At 29.2% G+C, this 17,633-nt stretch overlaps 1 protein-coding gene across 1 annotated transcript in view; it reads right to left on the bottom strand.

The window, feature by feature from the left end:
* The window catches only part of LOC147073791 (metabotropic glutamate receptor 2-like), a 411,881-nt gene that overhangs the window by 208,037 nt on the left and 186,211 nt on the right, over nt 1-17,633 (bottom strand). Inside the window, exon 5 of the mRNA XM_085944815.1 lies at nt 9,789-10,040. Within this exon, the coding sequence (XP_085800941.1) occupies nt 9,789-10,040 (252 nt within the window). The remainder of the gene's footprint in view (nt 1-9,788; nt 10,041-17,633) is intronic.

Genomic DNA, 17,633 nt, shown 5'->3' with positions numbered 1-17,633 from the left:
TTTTGAAATGGAATTATTTATGAATGGCTTGCTTTGGAAATAGTATAATAGTAATGAACTTCGTCTAAATATCAATAACACGTGCGTCAGTTCTTAGTATTTTTGAAAATATAAAAGGGTACACATTAAGTAAATTATGCATAATTTTGTATTTTGAATATTCCTCAAAGATAGAAATTACCCAAAGGATTATATTATTTTATTACATGCCATTCGCCGAAAGGGATTAAGCGGCTGGGATTTTTGAAAACGTGTTTTGACGTGACATTGTTTACAATACAATTTGAAAGTAACAATAAAATTTTAATGGTCAATAATTGTTAAAGCATTTTATGCTTATCTAAGTAGATATATTTTGGAAAAAGGATGAAGTAAAGTAAACAAAATGATGTGTAGGTATTCTGAAAACAAGCCCATCGCTGGTGATTGGGAATTTTTAATATTACCTACTAATTAAAGACATATATTATAATCTTAGCATTGGTGAGTGGTGACATAATTTTCGATGTTAGTTAAATTTGTTCAAAATAAATATACAGTGTTGCTTTTAACAAACAATAACATTTCTATAATATTTTCATCACAATTTGACATAGCTTATTTGACTTTTAACACTATAGATAATTACATAAATATTATGTATCTATAGTTTGTGAAAAACTCAAATAAACCATGTCAAATGGTGATATCGTACACGGTATCTCGTAGATTTTAATTAAAATATCAATTGGATTTGAAAAGTCTGTAATGGTAAGTATGTACTTAAATTCATATACTTACCTCCTATTCACCTATTGACTATGATTTTTATAAATTATGAAAACCTTTTTAAATAGTAACTACCTAATTATTATTTCATCCAATTTAAATCGGTCTGAATTATACATTTTGTAAAACTATCAAAATAAATAGTTATGAATGAACAAATGATATAGTAAACTGTGTTTCTTTGAGAAAATTTGTATTAAAACTCTACGCAATCGATTAAATAACAATATAACATTTCAAGAACATACTAATTACTTGAATGCAATTTTTTTTTTTCAGTTTATAAAAAAAATGCAAATCCACACCAACAAAATAAATTTGATTATTTAAATTTGAGAGTATTAGTACACATTTATTTCAACCTTTTAAATAAATAATAAAAATCATAAAACATCGTATTAATTAACGTAACAGAGCTCAATTAAGAAATATACTTACTGAAGTTTATGTTGACAATATAATATAATCAATCTATATTTAATTATAATTGGCAATAACATTCATATTAACGATTGAGATTAAAAAATACGAACGATAATTAATATGGTCATAATTTATATGAAATTTTATAATCTTAATTATAGAAAGGTATTATAAAATTATTTGCACAAATAAGGATACTCTTAAAAAAATAGAAGGTAGGTACTGACAAAGCAATTTCTCTTGTTTATACAGATACTGTATGAATATCATTTTAGATAGGTACATAATCATAATTATCGAATGGACTTGTAATACAAGCCTAATAATTATATTAAGTATATATTTTTATATAAAGATTTCTGATGATGCACAGTTGACTGCGGTCTCATCTGAGAACGAAAGTAATAAACCTCTCTTTCATTAATAATTGTTAGGTAAACATAACATTAGTTATTTTGTTAATACGTAGTTATAATTTTCAAACTAGAAAATCTATATTTTTGCAAATAGTATGATGTTTAGATAGGTATATCTGTGCCAAATGTTCAAGAATATATTTCAGTAGTTGTTTACTACCTACATTCTTATGTTCAAATAAGCAAAGCGGTTAGTAATTTATATTATTGTATTAAACCGTACATATGTTTTTTCTAAAATGGTAATTACTTATTTAAATAAAATTCATTCCCTCAGAAATACAATGATGCAGTTAATAAAGTATATAAGTAATTATTTCCCTAGTTTTCATAATTAAGTCAACTACTATTAATAAATTAAAATTGGCTTAGTGATTTACATGGCGATTGACATTACGTTTTTTCAACAGTTTTAATGAAAATTGTGTTGTAAAGAATAAAAAAACATTTCTTTTAGCTATTTTTTAAATCTAATAGTTACCAATGTTATGTACTAATTTCTTATACCTTTATTATTCCATTATTAACATTTTTCCTGAATGTTTATTGTTTCGTAATGTACATATTCTCATTATTTATAAAAATATCAATAATAATTTACAAAAAAAATTAAAAAATCATACTTAAATACTTTTAAATTATAAAAACTCCGTATAAATATATATACATATATGTCAATATATCCTCATACTCTTTGTTAAAACTTTATAGACACGCTGTATTATTTCGAGTTAAACATTGCGCAATGATGGTTCTTCCGTAAAAGAGCATTATAAATATAGGTGTACTAAATAAAATCGTATAGAGAAAGAAAAACGTGACGTAAAACAAGGTTACATCTCAGGGTATGAGTCTGTTACGCGGAGTCTGTAATCTATTTCGTCCGCGCAAAAGCATGTTGAATCAAGTCAAAGCACCAAGCGCGTAATATTATTCCAAATAAAAACGATTTTTTGACATTATCTCAGCTGTTTATTAATTAATCAACAATAAATTTTAATAGGAATATAGACCATAAATTGGTTTATCTGATTTACTTAAATAAGATAAGAAAAAACTATCTCATTTTATATGATGAATTTAATAGCGTAAATATTTTAGTTTTTTCGCTCTCCTGAACATTTGTGATTTTAGACTTACACCGGTTTTTCCTGGGGCCGTCGACATGTTCATGTACCGTCGAGCGACATTTTTTTTTCTTTTAGTTATACGAGTAAAATAAATATTACCTGAGGTATTTCCAAATAATGTTTGTTAAATATTTTAATGTAGTGAATTATATACTAAATCATTTCAGCGTCGTATTTTATGTCGTTTGGATATTTTTATAATAAGACATGAACGAGTAGATGATTGAATATTTTTTGATTGAATACGCCATCATGTAAAGCTATCAAGAGTCTATCCACGTATATTTTATGGGAAATTAAAAAAAAACTTTAATGAGTCTCTTTGATCGGTCAAAGCAGCATGGAGCTGAAGTAACTTTTAATATTGGAAAAACTACATAAGTACTTCATCAAGCGCACCCGATTGAATAGCTGCTTCTCCACTGGCAACGGTGTAATTAATTAAAATCGCGCCGCAGGAAGAGACTTCTCCGCTGGGAAAAAGGCTCGGTGACGAGTCAGAGCTTTCCTGTTCAATTAGTTTGAAGCCAAAGCGTGGAAATCCACACTCCATTATTTTTAGTTTGACGAGAAACTGCGGAAAATGCACTATGGAATAATGCACCACATTTCAAGTGAATTGGAAATTATTATTATTACCAAAAAAACATGTCTGTAATTATTTGCTTCCACTGAGAAAGTGGGTATCAATTGTATTTAGTTTTAAAATAAGCTAATTAAAATTATTAATATTCCATGCTTTTAAACCTCAACTGATTTAAATTAAGAGTAAGCTATGGCCATGATATAGAGCAGTGATTTGTAACATTTTTTGTATGGTGGAACACTAGAAGCATTTTCTAAAATCTCACGGAATTTTTACCAATATTTATGAAACACTCTCAAAAATTTACCTCTTACTATACGATCAGTCTCAATTTGTATGCAAAATAAATAAGTGTAACGCAACATACACGGTATCTACTCCAAAAAGTTATATAAGTCTTTAATTTTGTGCCCTGCTAAAAAGTGCCAGACCAAAGCAAAGCAGATTTACTGACATTTTTGAAAAAAATATATTAAAATTTTATTTCATTTACTGCTTACACTTTGTTAACACGATTTATATTAACATACTTCTACATTGTCCAAAATTAATGGGATTATTAAAAAAACAATAATTTTGTCAATGTTTTGATGTATCTGTAAAATTAGCATGCAAATTTTAAAAGCTCTAACAGAAACAAATTGAACAGTTCATAGTAGGCGGTGAAATTTAATAATAATTGCTGTATAAATGTTGCTATAAAAATGTCAATCCGGCGTAAAACTCCCGCTACCTACTTCAAAGATAATTATGGAGCAATATCTAACATAAAATTTAAAATACTGTAAGTAGTGTTTTTGAGTATGCCACGTTAAACGTTGTGGTTAGTCTATTATCAGAATGTTTCAAGCTGTGTTTTTTTTAGTATGATTTTAATAATTCACGCTAAGCCACTGACGTAACTCATAGAGCTTTAGAGTTCCGCGAACCACTGGTGGCTAATCACTAATATATAGTGAAGTTTATATTATATTTATGTAGATAAGTTGATAATTATTTATTGTAATTATGCTAATTATATTTGTCTGCGTATATCTGAACTAAATTATACCCTTTTTGTTAAGCTTCAAAGTCTCGGGCTGTGGTACATTATTTAGTTAGACATTTATACAATATTGTTACATTCCATGTATTCAATATAATTGATTATATAATTATATTAAAAACATACATATTATTGATAATGGGTTGGTATATCATATAGGTAAATTATTCTACAGTCCCACCATAGGCGATTCGCGCATGTATTGAATTGCTTGCGACAATGCCTATTTCAATGCTAGCAAACAATACCACTACAACTGCAAACCGCATTTGCCATACCCAATGGTGCCACTGTAAAACGATTTACCTATACTATTCAATGATGCCTCACAACAAACCTCCACATGGTGAAAGTTTGTATTAACAGATGGTTAGTTTTACGAGAAATGGATGTTATACACAAATTGAAAAACAATACGTGCACTTGCCACACCCAGGATTCGAACCTGGGACAAACGACATTATAGGTCGATACTTAAGATGCGCAGTCATCTTGGGGTTATAATTTATACTTGCTACATTCTGTTAGAGACATTTTTATACACAAAAATAATTTTATGTTTGGCTGAACTGTAACCATATTAAGAATGATTACTAATTGATAATTTTGACTTCTTATATTTTGAAGACGCCTTCGTCTTTCACCATCAAAGTTGTGCTGAGAGTGTTTCAAGAGCAGCTTTCCAATACATTGGTTGGCGTGCACTAGACAACTGTCCATGGTTTTATTCTGGTAAAATATTATAATACTTTCAATCGTCATTGAGAAAAAACCTTCCCGCTTGTCGTAAAGTGTCGGAAATTTTTGAAAGCTGGGAAATTTTATTTATATATACCAATATGCAATTGCTGACTGGTCCAAATGAGGGTCAGATGGACTTGAGAAACTCTTTCCTTTTAACTGACATATGGGAGTACTCCCAGAGAATGTGGTTGGTACTAACAGAGCTTTTTTTGACGCAATTTTGAAGTTTACGACGAATTTGGTAAAACCAACACAATCCAAAACATCTAAATGCCTGCTAATGAAATTCCTTATCTAAATAGTTTAGATACGTCTTAATATTATACAATTAAATTAAATAAAATAAAAAGTGTTTTTCCTTCTTTAATCAGTTGCATATTATTTAACAGAGTGAATTTTCAAAATTAATATTAAAATATTATTCATTTTTATAGAAAAAAATGTTGTTATACCAGATACTAGGTTATTCACCAAATTTACAGATTGTATAAAAGAACGCGAAAAATAAAATCCGATCTAATTCAATTAGGACAACATTTAGTGAGTGGCAAACGCAGTGGGTGTTTTCAGAGAACAAAAATTGATTGAAGAATGATAATAAAACATGGCAGAAAAAAACAAACAATGCTCGCGTGTTGAGACCGAATAAAACTTGTTGACGGATTAAATGTTAACCAAGTTCCAAAAACACCCTCTTGTCTCACAAAAGACAGTTTAATGAACTCATAACAACAAATGAGCACTCACACGCCATGTTTTTCTATTCAAAATGTAGGCAGACCGTAGCCTTGTCTAAATTGGAACATTATTCATTTTGTTATCTCGCCATTGGCACGAAAAACCAAAAAAATATATTAAAATACTCGCATTATAAATTATTTGAGAAAATTTACTAATTAAATAATCATTATTTGTATTACCCACTAGTTAGAAGTATTTTTGGTTTGTGTATAATCTAATATATAAAAATTTAAATTTGTTTGTTTGTTTGTGTGTTTGTTTGTTCGTATTGAATGCGCAGCCATACCGTTCATCCGATTGCGATAAAACTTTGTAAAACTTATTGCTTGCACTTGCGCAAAGAGTAAAGGCTATACTAATATATAAAAATGAATGTCTGTCTGTCTGTATGTCTGTCTGTCTGTGTGTCTGTCTCGTATGCGTTCTTATACCATTCATCCGATTGTGATGAAATTTTGGTAAGTGGTTGTATGCACACCCATGAAGGTTTCTGAATTAGAAAAATCATTATTTTCTTCTTCTTCTTCATTCTATCTTCTTTTATTCGTATGGTTCCTATACCATTCATCCGATTGCGATGAAACCTTCGTCAGTTGTTGTGTTAACACCCGCAAAGGTTTCTGAAATAGTACAACCATTTTCTTCTTCTTCTTCTTCTTCATTTTATCTTCTTTTATTCGTACGGTCCCTATACCATTCATCCGATTGCAATGAAACCTTCGTCAGTTTTTGTGGTAACACACGCAATGGTTTTTGAATTAGTACAACCATCTAATTCTTCTTCTTCTATTCTATATTTTTCTATTCGTATGCGTTCCTATTCCATTCATCCGATTGCAATAAAATTTTCGTCAGTAATTTTGCCAACACCCACAAATGTTTCTAAATTAGTACAACCATCTTCTTCTTCTTCTTCTTCATTCTATCTTCTTTTATTCGTATGGTCCCTATACCATTCATCCGATTGCGATGAAACCTTCGTCAGTTGTTGTGGTAACACCCGCAATGGTTTTTGAATTAGTACAACTATCTTCTTCTTTTTCTTCTTTTTCTATTCTATATTCTTCTATTCGTATGCGTTTCTATTCCATTCATCCGATTGCAATAAAATTTTTGTCAGTATTTGTGCCAACACCCGCGAAGGTTTCTGAATTAGTACAACCATCTTCTTTTTCTATTCTATCTTCTTCTATTCGTATGCGTTCCTATACCATTCATCCGATTGCAATGAAAATTTGATCAAATGTTGTGTTCACGCCCGCAAGGATTTCTGAATTGATACAACCATTTTCTTCTTCTTTTTCTTCTATTCTATCTTCTTCTATTCATATGCGTTCTTATACCATTCATCCAATTGCGATGAAATTTTGACCAGTTGTTGTGCGCAAGCCCGCAAAGGTTTCTGAATTAGTACAACTATCTTCTTCTTTTTCTATTCGTATGCGTTCCTATACATTTCATCCGATTGCAATGAAACTTTGGTGAGTTGTTGTGCGCACGCCTGCCAAGGTTTCTAAATTAGTATTATATAAAATACAAAGCTTGTTGTTTGTTTGTTCCATCCAATTTTGGTTTTTTACTGCATATTAATAACATTTATAACGTTTGGATATTTTGGATTCGATTTTAATTTAGTGTTCTTTTGTTTGACCTTTACTCCTATTAGAATTATTTTCATATCGCCATATTGTATTACACAGATATTTTAATATTAAAAAAATAATTACCTCTTATTATTTTTTAAATATCTAAGATAAATATAACCACGAAACGACCCTGTGCGAAGCCAGGTACTTCAGCTAGTGCTTTATAAATTTAAACTTTAAATAACGCTGTATAATTTTAAATTTAAATAATGGTGTATAATTAAAAAAGCATCACTCAATTTGTGAGTTATGATTGCATTACTGGAACTACATAATATATATTATCAAACAACGATTTTCTTGGCGTACATAGTGGATTTCTTTTATTTACTTTGTTCCAGCATTGTAATTAAATAAAAATTCTATCAGACCTTAGTTCATTATTTTAAAGTCTGATTTAATGTTATATATACTTACCTACATAGATATTTATGAACAAAGAATGTCATGTCACAGTAATATTAAATTCATTAATTCGGTACTGTGATGGCAAACGATTAAAACTGCTGTTTACACAATTTTAGTGGAGAGCAAAAACAAAGTTTTAAAATCATTCTGACAAAAGTTAGTTTATAAGATATTTTGAAGTATTTATATCAAAATAGGTGGATCTAGCATCCCAACACAAACCTCAAATCATTTCTTTAAAAAAAATATATATTTTTATATATATACTAGCTGAAGTACCCGGCTTCGCACAGGGTCGCTTCGTGGTTATATGTATCTTAGATATTTAAAAAATAATAAGAGGTTATTATTTGTTTAATATTAAAATATCTGTGTAATACAATATGGCGATATGAAAATAATTCTAATAGGAGTATAGATCAAACAAAAGAACACTAAATTAAAATCGAATCCAAAATATGCAAACGTTATTAATGTTATTAATATGCAGTAAAAAACCAAAATTGGATGGAACAAACAAACAACAAACTTTGTATTTTATATAATAGGTACTAATTTAGAAACCTTTGCAGGTGTGCGCACAACTTCTGACAAAAGTTTCATCGCAATCGGATGAATGGTATAGAAACTCATACGAATAGAAGAAGATAATGATTTTCTAATTCAGAAATCTTTGTGGGCATGCGCACGACAACTCACCCAAATTTCATTGTAAACGAATGAACCGTATAGGAGCGCATACGAATAGAAGAAGAAGAAGATGGTTGTACTAATTCAGAAACTTTTGCGGGCAAGGGCACAACACTACTTGATCAAAATGTCATTGCAATCGGATGAATGGTATAGAAACGCATACGAATAAAAGTAGAAGATGATTTTCTAATTCAGAAATTTTTGTGGGCATGCGCACGAAAACTCACCAAAGTTTCATTGCAATCGGATGAATGGTGTAGGTACGCATTCGAATAGAAGAAGAAGATGATGGTTGTATTAATTCAGAAACCTTCGCAGGCGTGAGCACAACAAGTCACCAAAGTTTCATTGCAATCGGATGAATGGTATAGGAACGCATACGAATAGAAGAAGACGAAGACGGTTGTACTAATTCAGAAACCTTTGCGGGCTTGCGCACAACAACTGGTCAAAATTTCATCGCAATTTGATGAATGGTATAAGAACGCATACGAATAGAAGAAAATAGAATAGAAGAAAAAGAAGAAGAAAAAGGTTGTATCAATTCAGAAATCCTTGCGGGCGTGAACACAACACTTGATCAAATTTTCATTGCAATCGGATGAATGGTATAGGAACGCATACGAATAGAAAAATATAGAATAGAAGAAGAAGAAGAAGATAGTTGTACTAATTCAAAAACCATTGCGTGTGTTACCACAAAAACTGACGAAGGTTTCATCGCAATCGGATGAATGGTATAGGAACCATACGAATAAAAGAAGATAGAATGAAGAAGAAGAAGAAAATAATGATTTTTCTAATTCAGAAACCTTTATGGGTGTGCATACAACCACTTACCAAAATTTCATCACAATCGGATGAATGGTATAGGAACGCATACGAGACAGACACACAGACAGACAGACATACAGACAGACAGACATTCATTTTTATATATTAGTATAGCCTATACTCTTTGCGCAAGTGCAAGCAATAAGTTTTACAAAGTTTTATCGCAATCGGATGAACGGTATGGCTGCGCATTCAATACGAACAAACAAACACACAAACAAACAAACAAATTTTAATTTTTATATATTAGATTATACACAAACCAAAAATACTTCTAACTAGTGGGTAGATTTAGATAGTTTTATAAATTTTCAAATGGTAATGTTAATTAATAATTAACAGTCAATGACTCACCTACAAACCACGGATTTCTCTCATTATTATCAACTGTCAGCGACAGGAAGTACTCTTCAAAGCCCTTCACGGGATTGGCCTGCGGTTGAACTGATAGCGTCCCCTCAACTTCCGGCTCGCTGCCGTCGCTCACAAGGCTCCTGGCACTCCATCCATCTGAGCCTATCCACGAAAAGGCTCCCGTAGCGTTAGACCGGCGAACAGCTCGCATTACACCTGCCACTTCTTGGTCCGAGCCGAAGATTATTACACCTGAGAACAAGAAGAAAATACACATCTAAATTAATTTATTTTGCATTATACGTTGCCGATATTACAACTTAGAAATTCAATTCAGCATGATATAAAAAACATAAAAAAATTATAACACATTTATATAAATAATATAATCGGTAAATTGGAAATGTGTATAATTATTTATTTTTATTAAAATACGACTATTAATTATTGCAAAAATCTAATTTTTGCGCTCTAAAAATTAATTGTCATGGTTGAAGTGCGATAATATTATTTAGTATGTTAGTGTAACAATCGCAAAATATGCTGTTTTTATATACAATGACCCAATGAACCATTATTATATTGAGAATATTTAGATCAGTGATGACTAAACTTTTTTTACGTAAGTATGCGGCTTAATTGATCTACATTAGCAAATTATTACATAAACACTTACATTAAAAAATATTTTTTTTTTCAATAATGTCTGATCCTAAGATGGTCATAATATGGGATTCCTTAAAGTGAAGGTTGTATTAACGGATTTTTTGTTTTTTTTAACGAGAAATATTTAGATTTTAGCCGCTTGCTTAAAATATTATATTTATATGCTAGGTCCAAACACACATTGAAAAACAACACGTGAATTTAAACCTAGTACCTACGACATTATAGGTCTCATGCGTAACCGTTTAGCCACCATGGGCAAAAATAGCTTACAGAAACCACCAAAAGCAAAAATAAAAAATGAAAGGGTTATAACTACTAACGTTTAAAGTCTCAAAACTATTAAAATTACTTGCTTGAATAAATGAAGAAGGATGACTTAATTATAAAAAAAGTCATCTAAAACTCTTGTGCTTTATTTTCAAATTTAGCAGAAGGGCTCCATTTACATTGCTTCTCCGATATGACCCTTGTTCCCTTACTATTTTTTTTTGCAGAATTTTACAAAGCAAGTTAAAAATAATTACAAGATAAAAAGAACTTTTTATATACCACGTTTTTAAATTTTCTGTTGAATCATATAAACTTGACAATTCTATGTATTCTTAAATACTTTTTTTGTACTTGATAGAAATATTGAATAAATATAGAATAATGAAATGTCATTTTGACATTTCATATTGATTTCCATAGTGACGCACGTATATATTAATAATTTAGTTGCTAGGACCCCCTTAGCAACCAATAATAGTGTTTTACTTTTTACGATTTTTTTCCGAAATAACTTTCCATACAAAACAGAATTAACTGAAAATGAATTCAATTTTGCTTAAAGATGGCTAAAAGTATTAAAAGAATGCATTGTAATCATGTTCTTAAAGTTTCAAATGTCTAGCTAGTCGGGAATTTAGTTAAAAATCTTCAATCGCCCAATACAAATCTTGGAAAAACAAGCAAAAATTAGTAATAGACAAACAAGAATACGAGATAATGAAAACGTTGTAAAAAAACAATAAAAACATGTTGGTTCTTCGATATATTGTTAAAACCATTCTAGACAGGCTGCGAAAAAATGTTTTAGGAAATTGTTGAACACTGATTTGAATGAATGTCACAAATTTTTTTATCACTTTTATATATTTTTTTTTATACACTTTATACACTTTAAATTTTATTCTTTTTATACACTTTAAATCTTAGAGAAATCTGGCCATTTGTATATAGATAGGTATTTCTTTTCAATGCACAAAATATTATTTTATCTATATATTAATTCATTCATTTAAAGATGTTTTGAAGTCGTCATGAAGAAATGTTTTAATACAAAATGTTTACATGAATTATTCTGACCTGACTAAATTCTTTATATGCAGAATATCATTACATACAGTATTATCATTTTGTTGAAATAACTGAATTGGAGAAAGGTCGTTATTTCACTAAGACAGAATAAAGAAGATATTTTTTTCCAAAAAAAGTAATTTCAATAGCAAAGCATACAAGAAAAGTGACATTTCATTAAAAAGGCAGTATTTTTACTGTCATTTTTGAGTACTATTGGATGAATTTTAGTAAAAATAAAATTCTACGGGAGCATTTTAGCTTAATCGTAAAAATATATTATTATTTTTAAACACGTGTCTCGGGACAAAATGGTACAAACGCATTTTGTAAGGGTGAGATTATTTTACGGCGATATATTTTTTCTTTTAAATTCACGTAAAAGTGTCATAGAATAACAATGAAAAGTGAACGGGGATGATATCTTACGTTTAAGTATGCCGATATATTGGATATTAGAATCCTTTTCTTCGGAGCTTTTATCTAACGAAATTTGAATTTCGATCAACTTTCAATAACCTGTTTGACATTTGAGCTGAATCGCGCGCCATTTCAAATAAGCCTATCGTTTAAAACTTTTTCAAAAAAATGAAAAATTGAAATGACAAAAACGATTACTATTACAATATTGGTATTTTAAAAAAGTCATACATTTAATACCATTTTTTTTTTAAATATTATCCAATACCTAACAGATGACGAAATAATGATTACCATTAGTAACTATTAGTTTACTAGTACCTATTATCATTAGTTAAAAAAATGTATCTTAGTTAATATAAAATAATTTTTTTTTATAGTGTATAAAACGTGATACATAAACCAAAGTTTTCGAGGCGTACCCGGGGTTTCACGAGAATTTATAAAATGCAAAAGTACACTAAAAATGTTGTATTATTATTACAGCGTATGGTTGAAATGTGTATCTAAAGTTTAGGCACTACAAATGAATACTATTTAATAAAATAATTATACTATTTTAAAATTATTAGTGAAGTTATTATTATTAACTATCCCTAGTCGTGCGTTGTCTGGAGATAACACATTATAAGAAGGTGGTTTGCAAATAAGCTAAATAAAATGTTCCCTAGTAGATCCCATAGAGATGATAAACCTGACATACAGATGTTTGTATGTCAGACTTTATAAACAGTTTTTGAAAAAACAGTACTCACCAGAAATAATATAATTTATTAATTACCCGATAAATTTACATACAACTTTGACACGACACAAACTATTGAGTGTCATTTTGAATTTGCTTAAGATGAATACTCATATTTTTCCGCCAGACGCTAACAAAATAATTGAGAATTACTAGTCTCTAAAATAATCCTAGGCACCAATAAGAGCTGTAATTAAGAGAAAACAAAATTTCGAAGCTTTATGATTTTCTTTTAAATAATACAATAATCTTAGAGTGATTACGTTTATTTGTATGTAACACCCGCAGCCTAGTTGTAAGGGCGGTCATCGATCATCGGTTCAGTAAAATTTTCTCAAATTCAATAATTAAATGATTTTACGTCTCCAAAACCTTTCGAGCGTACACCGTGGCGTAACAATAGATATACACCCTTCATAGCTGAAAAGCATCCCATGAAAAGCTACCCATGACACTTAAGATGTGAAGAATTCTTATTTTAACTGTTGCTTTAAAGACTAAATGGATTAAAAGAATGGTTAACAACTATACATAGTGAATAGTCTATTAATATAACCTCCATTCAATGGGGACCAAAATGTTTTGGTTAGGAGAAAACATGGTAAAATAAATTAAAAATAATTCCGATATCCTCCTTTTTGCGTTAATGTTGATATAAGGCTTCCGAATATTGATTAAAAAAAATTGCTGCTAAATAAAATAAAAAATATATGTGACCATTCTAATTTTTAATTTATATTCATTTGCCTCCAGAGGAACGGCAGCTCGGTTTAAAATTTATACATTCACGGTCCATATGGAGCCATCTCAATTTACTTTCAATTCGAGTTAGCGTCGGCTCGATTGTCACCATTTTTCCATTAATCTCCGCAGACATTAAAAAGCTTCTTTGGCTAAAGCTTTCAACGATATTCTCGACGCACGAGGCCATGATATTTTTACAGCTTTCAACATAAAAAGCGCTTTACAGCTATGCTTTCTCGTCGACTCTCGCGTACACAATAAGAGCAACGCAGTTTTTAATCAACCGAAAGTAATTGATTTAACAAGAGTACATATACATTCAAGTAGGTGCTAACACGAACACTGGTGAATTTATTATTTAAAAGAATTTATGTGTTTAATAATACAGCATTAAAACAACATGGAAATCGTCGGAAAATAGTGTATAAATTATAATAAAACAAGAAAATTAATCAATATAAACTTTATTCAAATATACTTTACAAAATGTAATTTATTAGGTTACTATTAATTTATAAATATGATTTTTTGAATCATGATAGAAACAAACTAGTTATAAATAACTTATTTACTCACTTAGATGCAGAAAATATATTTTAAATAGTAAAATACATCACCTGCGGTGGTCATGAGTTTCAGTCCCATTTAGTGAAAAATTGAAGAAGAAAGAATATAATATTTCTAATATGATAAAATAATATGTGAATGTTTTCAATATTATGCCGACGTTATTATCATTTATTTTCTTTTTAGTAGTGGTTATAATATGAAATGACAGTATGTGCAATGTTTTAGGTAAATTTAAACTGAGAATTAAAGGATGTTTTGAAGTTTTTCTCTTTATACGAATTACAACCATTGGGTAAGGTTTCACATGGTTCCTATTCTCAAATCAAGAAATTAAAAAAAATCTTGTTTATACTAATAGATAGGAGGAAAAATCAGATGGCAGCATGAATATGACAAGTATAACAAGAATCCTAAGCTAAAAAGCTTTGTAAGATTTATCTTTCAAATAACTATTTTTTTTTTGAAGGTGGATATTTAATATAAAATTTTGTTTTTGAATACTTATATATTTTAGATCAAACAAATAAGAGAAAAAATATAATGCTACCTTTATTTTAATACTTTGAAAATAAATAATATTATTCATAATATAATAAGTTAAACTAAACACATATGTGGGGGGTGTAATACGTTTGACATTGAAGAATAGTTTTTATGAAAGAAATAAATGCAAAATACTATTAAAATGTCAGTTTTCAATAATAACTAGGAGAATGAGGCGATCAAACGGCTTATGTCCTCTTTATTTCCTGGTTAATGTAAAATCAGGAAAAGGTCAACAAGGATCATCATTTTAGAGGATTTATTACCCATAAATCATAAACGCAAAATATATACTTTGCATTTTCATCTATGAAAACGTTTGTGAAAAATATTCTTACACGTCATATATTATTTTGCGTAGATACATATATAAGTATGTTTTGAAAATTAATGTTAAGTATATCTATGCGACATAAATAATACCATAGATATTATTATAATACATATTCTAATATGTTTAGAGAAGGAGCCTAAATGTATCAAATTGAAGCAAAAAATGTTCTTATGCTTACTGATTAAGTAAGTTATAAGTGACTTTGCATTGCATGTTCATTTTAAGATAACTTCACACTTATACTTAATTATATTAAACTATAATTTCAGGTTCACCCAATTGGTTGATTACATGGTACATATTTATATATGCAGATATTGACAAAATAAGTATTGAATATTTAAAATTCGCGTGTTTGAGTAGTACATAATTAAATTTGACTTCAGTCCAGACATTTCACGGATCTTGCATATTGCTATATCAAAGCAGAAATTTTTAATAAACTAGCTTAAATATATGGAAAGATACTCTTGTGTAAGCTAATGTAGGCTGCCAATATCAATAAAATATTATCAATTATAATTACAATGCTTAACCACGTTAAACATCGAAAAATACAAACGTAGGTTATGTAACAAAGACAATACACTTCAAACTAGAATACGCACCACCAATTTTTTTAGGCTGCCAATAAAAGAAGAAAATAATAAATTTGTACAACGCGTACAATCGTTTGATTGAAAATTTCTAATACTGGGTGCGTAATACAACTCTTTCTATGTCCAAATTCTTTGAACAATACATATATTATAATCAGACCTTTTTCGTGAAGCTATGCATAATATATAATTTAATATTATAGTATTATGTAGTATCATAGACGGAATATATTTTTAATCAATATTTTAATATTATGTATAGTTACATATATTAAGTTTAAGCTTGCTTGCTGCTAACAATGGGAGCGAAGATTATTAATATCTTCCGGTTTTGGTAGTGGAAATAGTAATACAAAGTGTAATTTAATCAGCGAAGTGACAATACGAAATTGTCGCACCGAAATTGGCTGGTGTGATTTCATGTGATATTGTGTTATAGTATTTTTATTTCGTGTGTAGTTAATACGATGTCACTATCATCATCATCCTCATAATCCAATTGGATAATATATCTTAAATAAAGCAGTAACTTGTAGGCTCATATGTACCTATTCTATTGTAATGTTACGTAAATCTATCTTATCCATGGGAAATACTGCGTTTTTTATGACGTTTTTAGTTGAGAAATACAATGCGCATCTAGACTATGGATTACAATTCATGATGTGTTTTTTAAACGGCAAAATTACTGTTTGAAGTTTGAAAATGCTCTACGGAATCTACAAAATTAATGGGCTCTCAATTATAATTATACTTATGTAAGTATTACATATTATAGTAATGACGATTCTAACCAACAAAAAAACTTGTAATGAATTCATTTTTGCCGAATTTTTACGTATGTATATTATAATAATAATTATGCTCATGTCATTATTTGTGTCAAACTGACAGAAGGTGGATGGCAGCCATGTTTCATGTTTCGTGCGCATGCCTATGCGGTCGACGTCATTTCCACTTCCGTAACGGTTTCTCAATACAGTTTTTCAATTTCACTACGTCTTAAAAGAAGTATTACTTCAAAAATAAAAAGCATACGTAAACTTGTCTGTCTCCTTTTTTATTAATTAATTTTGGGGTATTTTCACGTTATGTCCAATTATTTAAACATGATTGGAACGTTATGTATGTTTGTTGAATATTATAAACAATTAATAGATCTGTGTTGAAATAGTAAACCTTTCAATAATACCACACTCTTCTGTATTATATATATCTGACCTAAACGTGCTCTCATACTATCAATAATAAATCGATTTAATACAACGAATTCCTAGCTACTGAAAATTGGGTATTAATTACTATAGATCACAATTGAAATAACAGAGAGCTTCGTGTACTTTGGATCACTTTTTACGTGTAAAATTAATACTAATCAGAAAATATCAAGACATGTAAAGTTACTTAATAAATGCTTTTATGGAATAGGTACAAAAACATGCTATGTCGGGGTAATATACCAAAATGTCCCTATTAGGTATAGGACTCTCATCACACCCATTCTACGTTATAGCTTACAATTAATTATGTGTAAACCTTTGAAATATTTGTAAGGAAAATCATAAGAAAAATATTGGTATCATAATATAAGAAAATGACAATTGAGGTAAAACTTAGAAATATATCAAGAATCTCGACAATAACGTAACATGAATAATGTTCATGTCTGTCGTCTAAATAAATGTGTAATAATTTATTACTGAGTTAGTATGAACTCATACATTATTATAGTATACTTTTTGCTAAAATATAGTTAAATATAAACCGTAATTTACAAATAAAACATTTTTTTAATAGAGAAATGTATAAAATAACGTGTTACTCACATGTAAATATCAAGATTATTTTTCATTTAACTACTAGGTCAGTACGTTTTTTTTTAA

This window comes from Rhyacophila brunnea, unplaced genomic scaffold, assembly GCF_057557595.1.
Source record: "Rhyacophila brunnea isolate RB1 unplaced genomic scaffold, BYU_Rbru_1.0 scaffold_17, whole genome shotgun sequence".
NCBI classification, from domain to species: Eukaryota; Metazoa; Arthropoda; class Insecta; order Trichoptera; family Rhyacophilidae; genus Rhyacophila; species Rhyacophila brunnea.
Note: the sequence above shows the minus strand (reverse complement) of the source record. Positions and strands in the feature narration are given on the sequence as shown.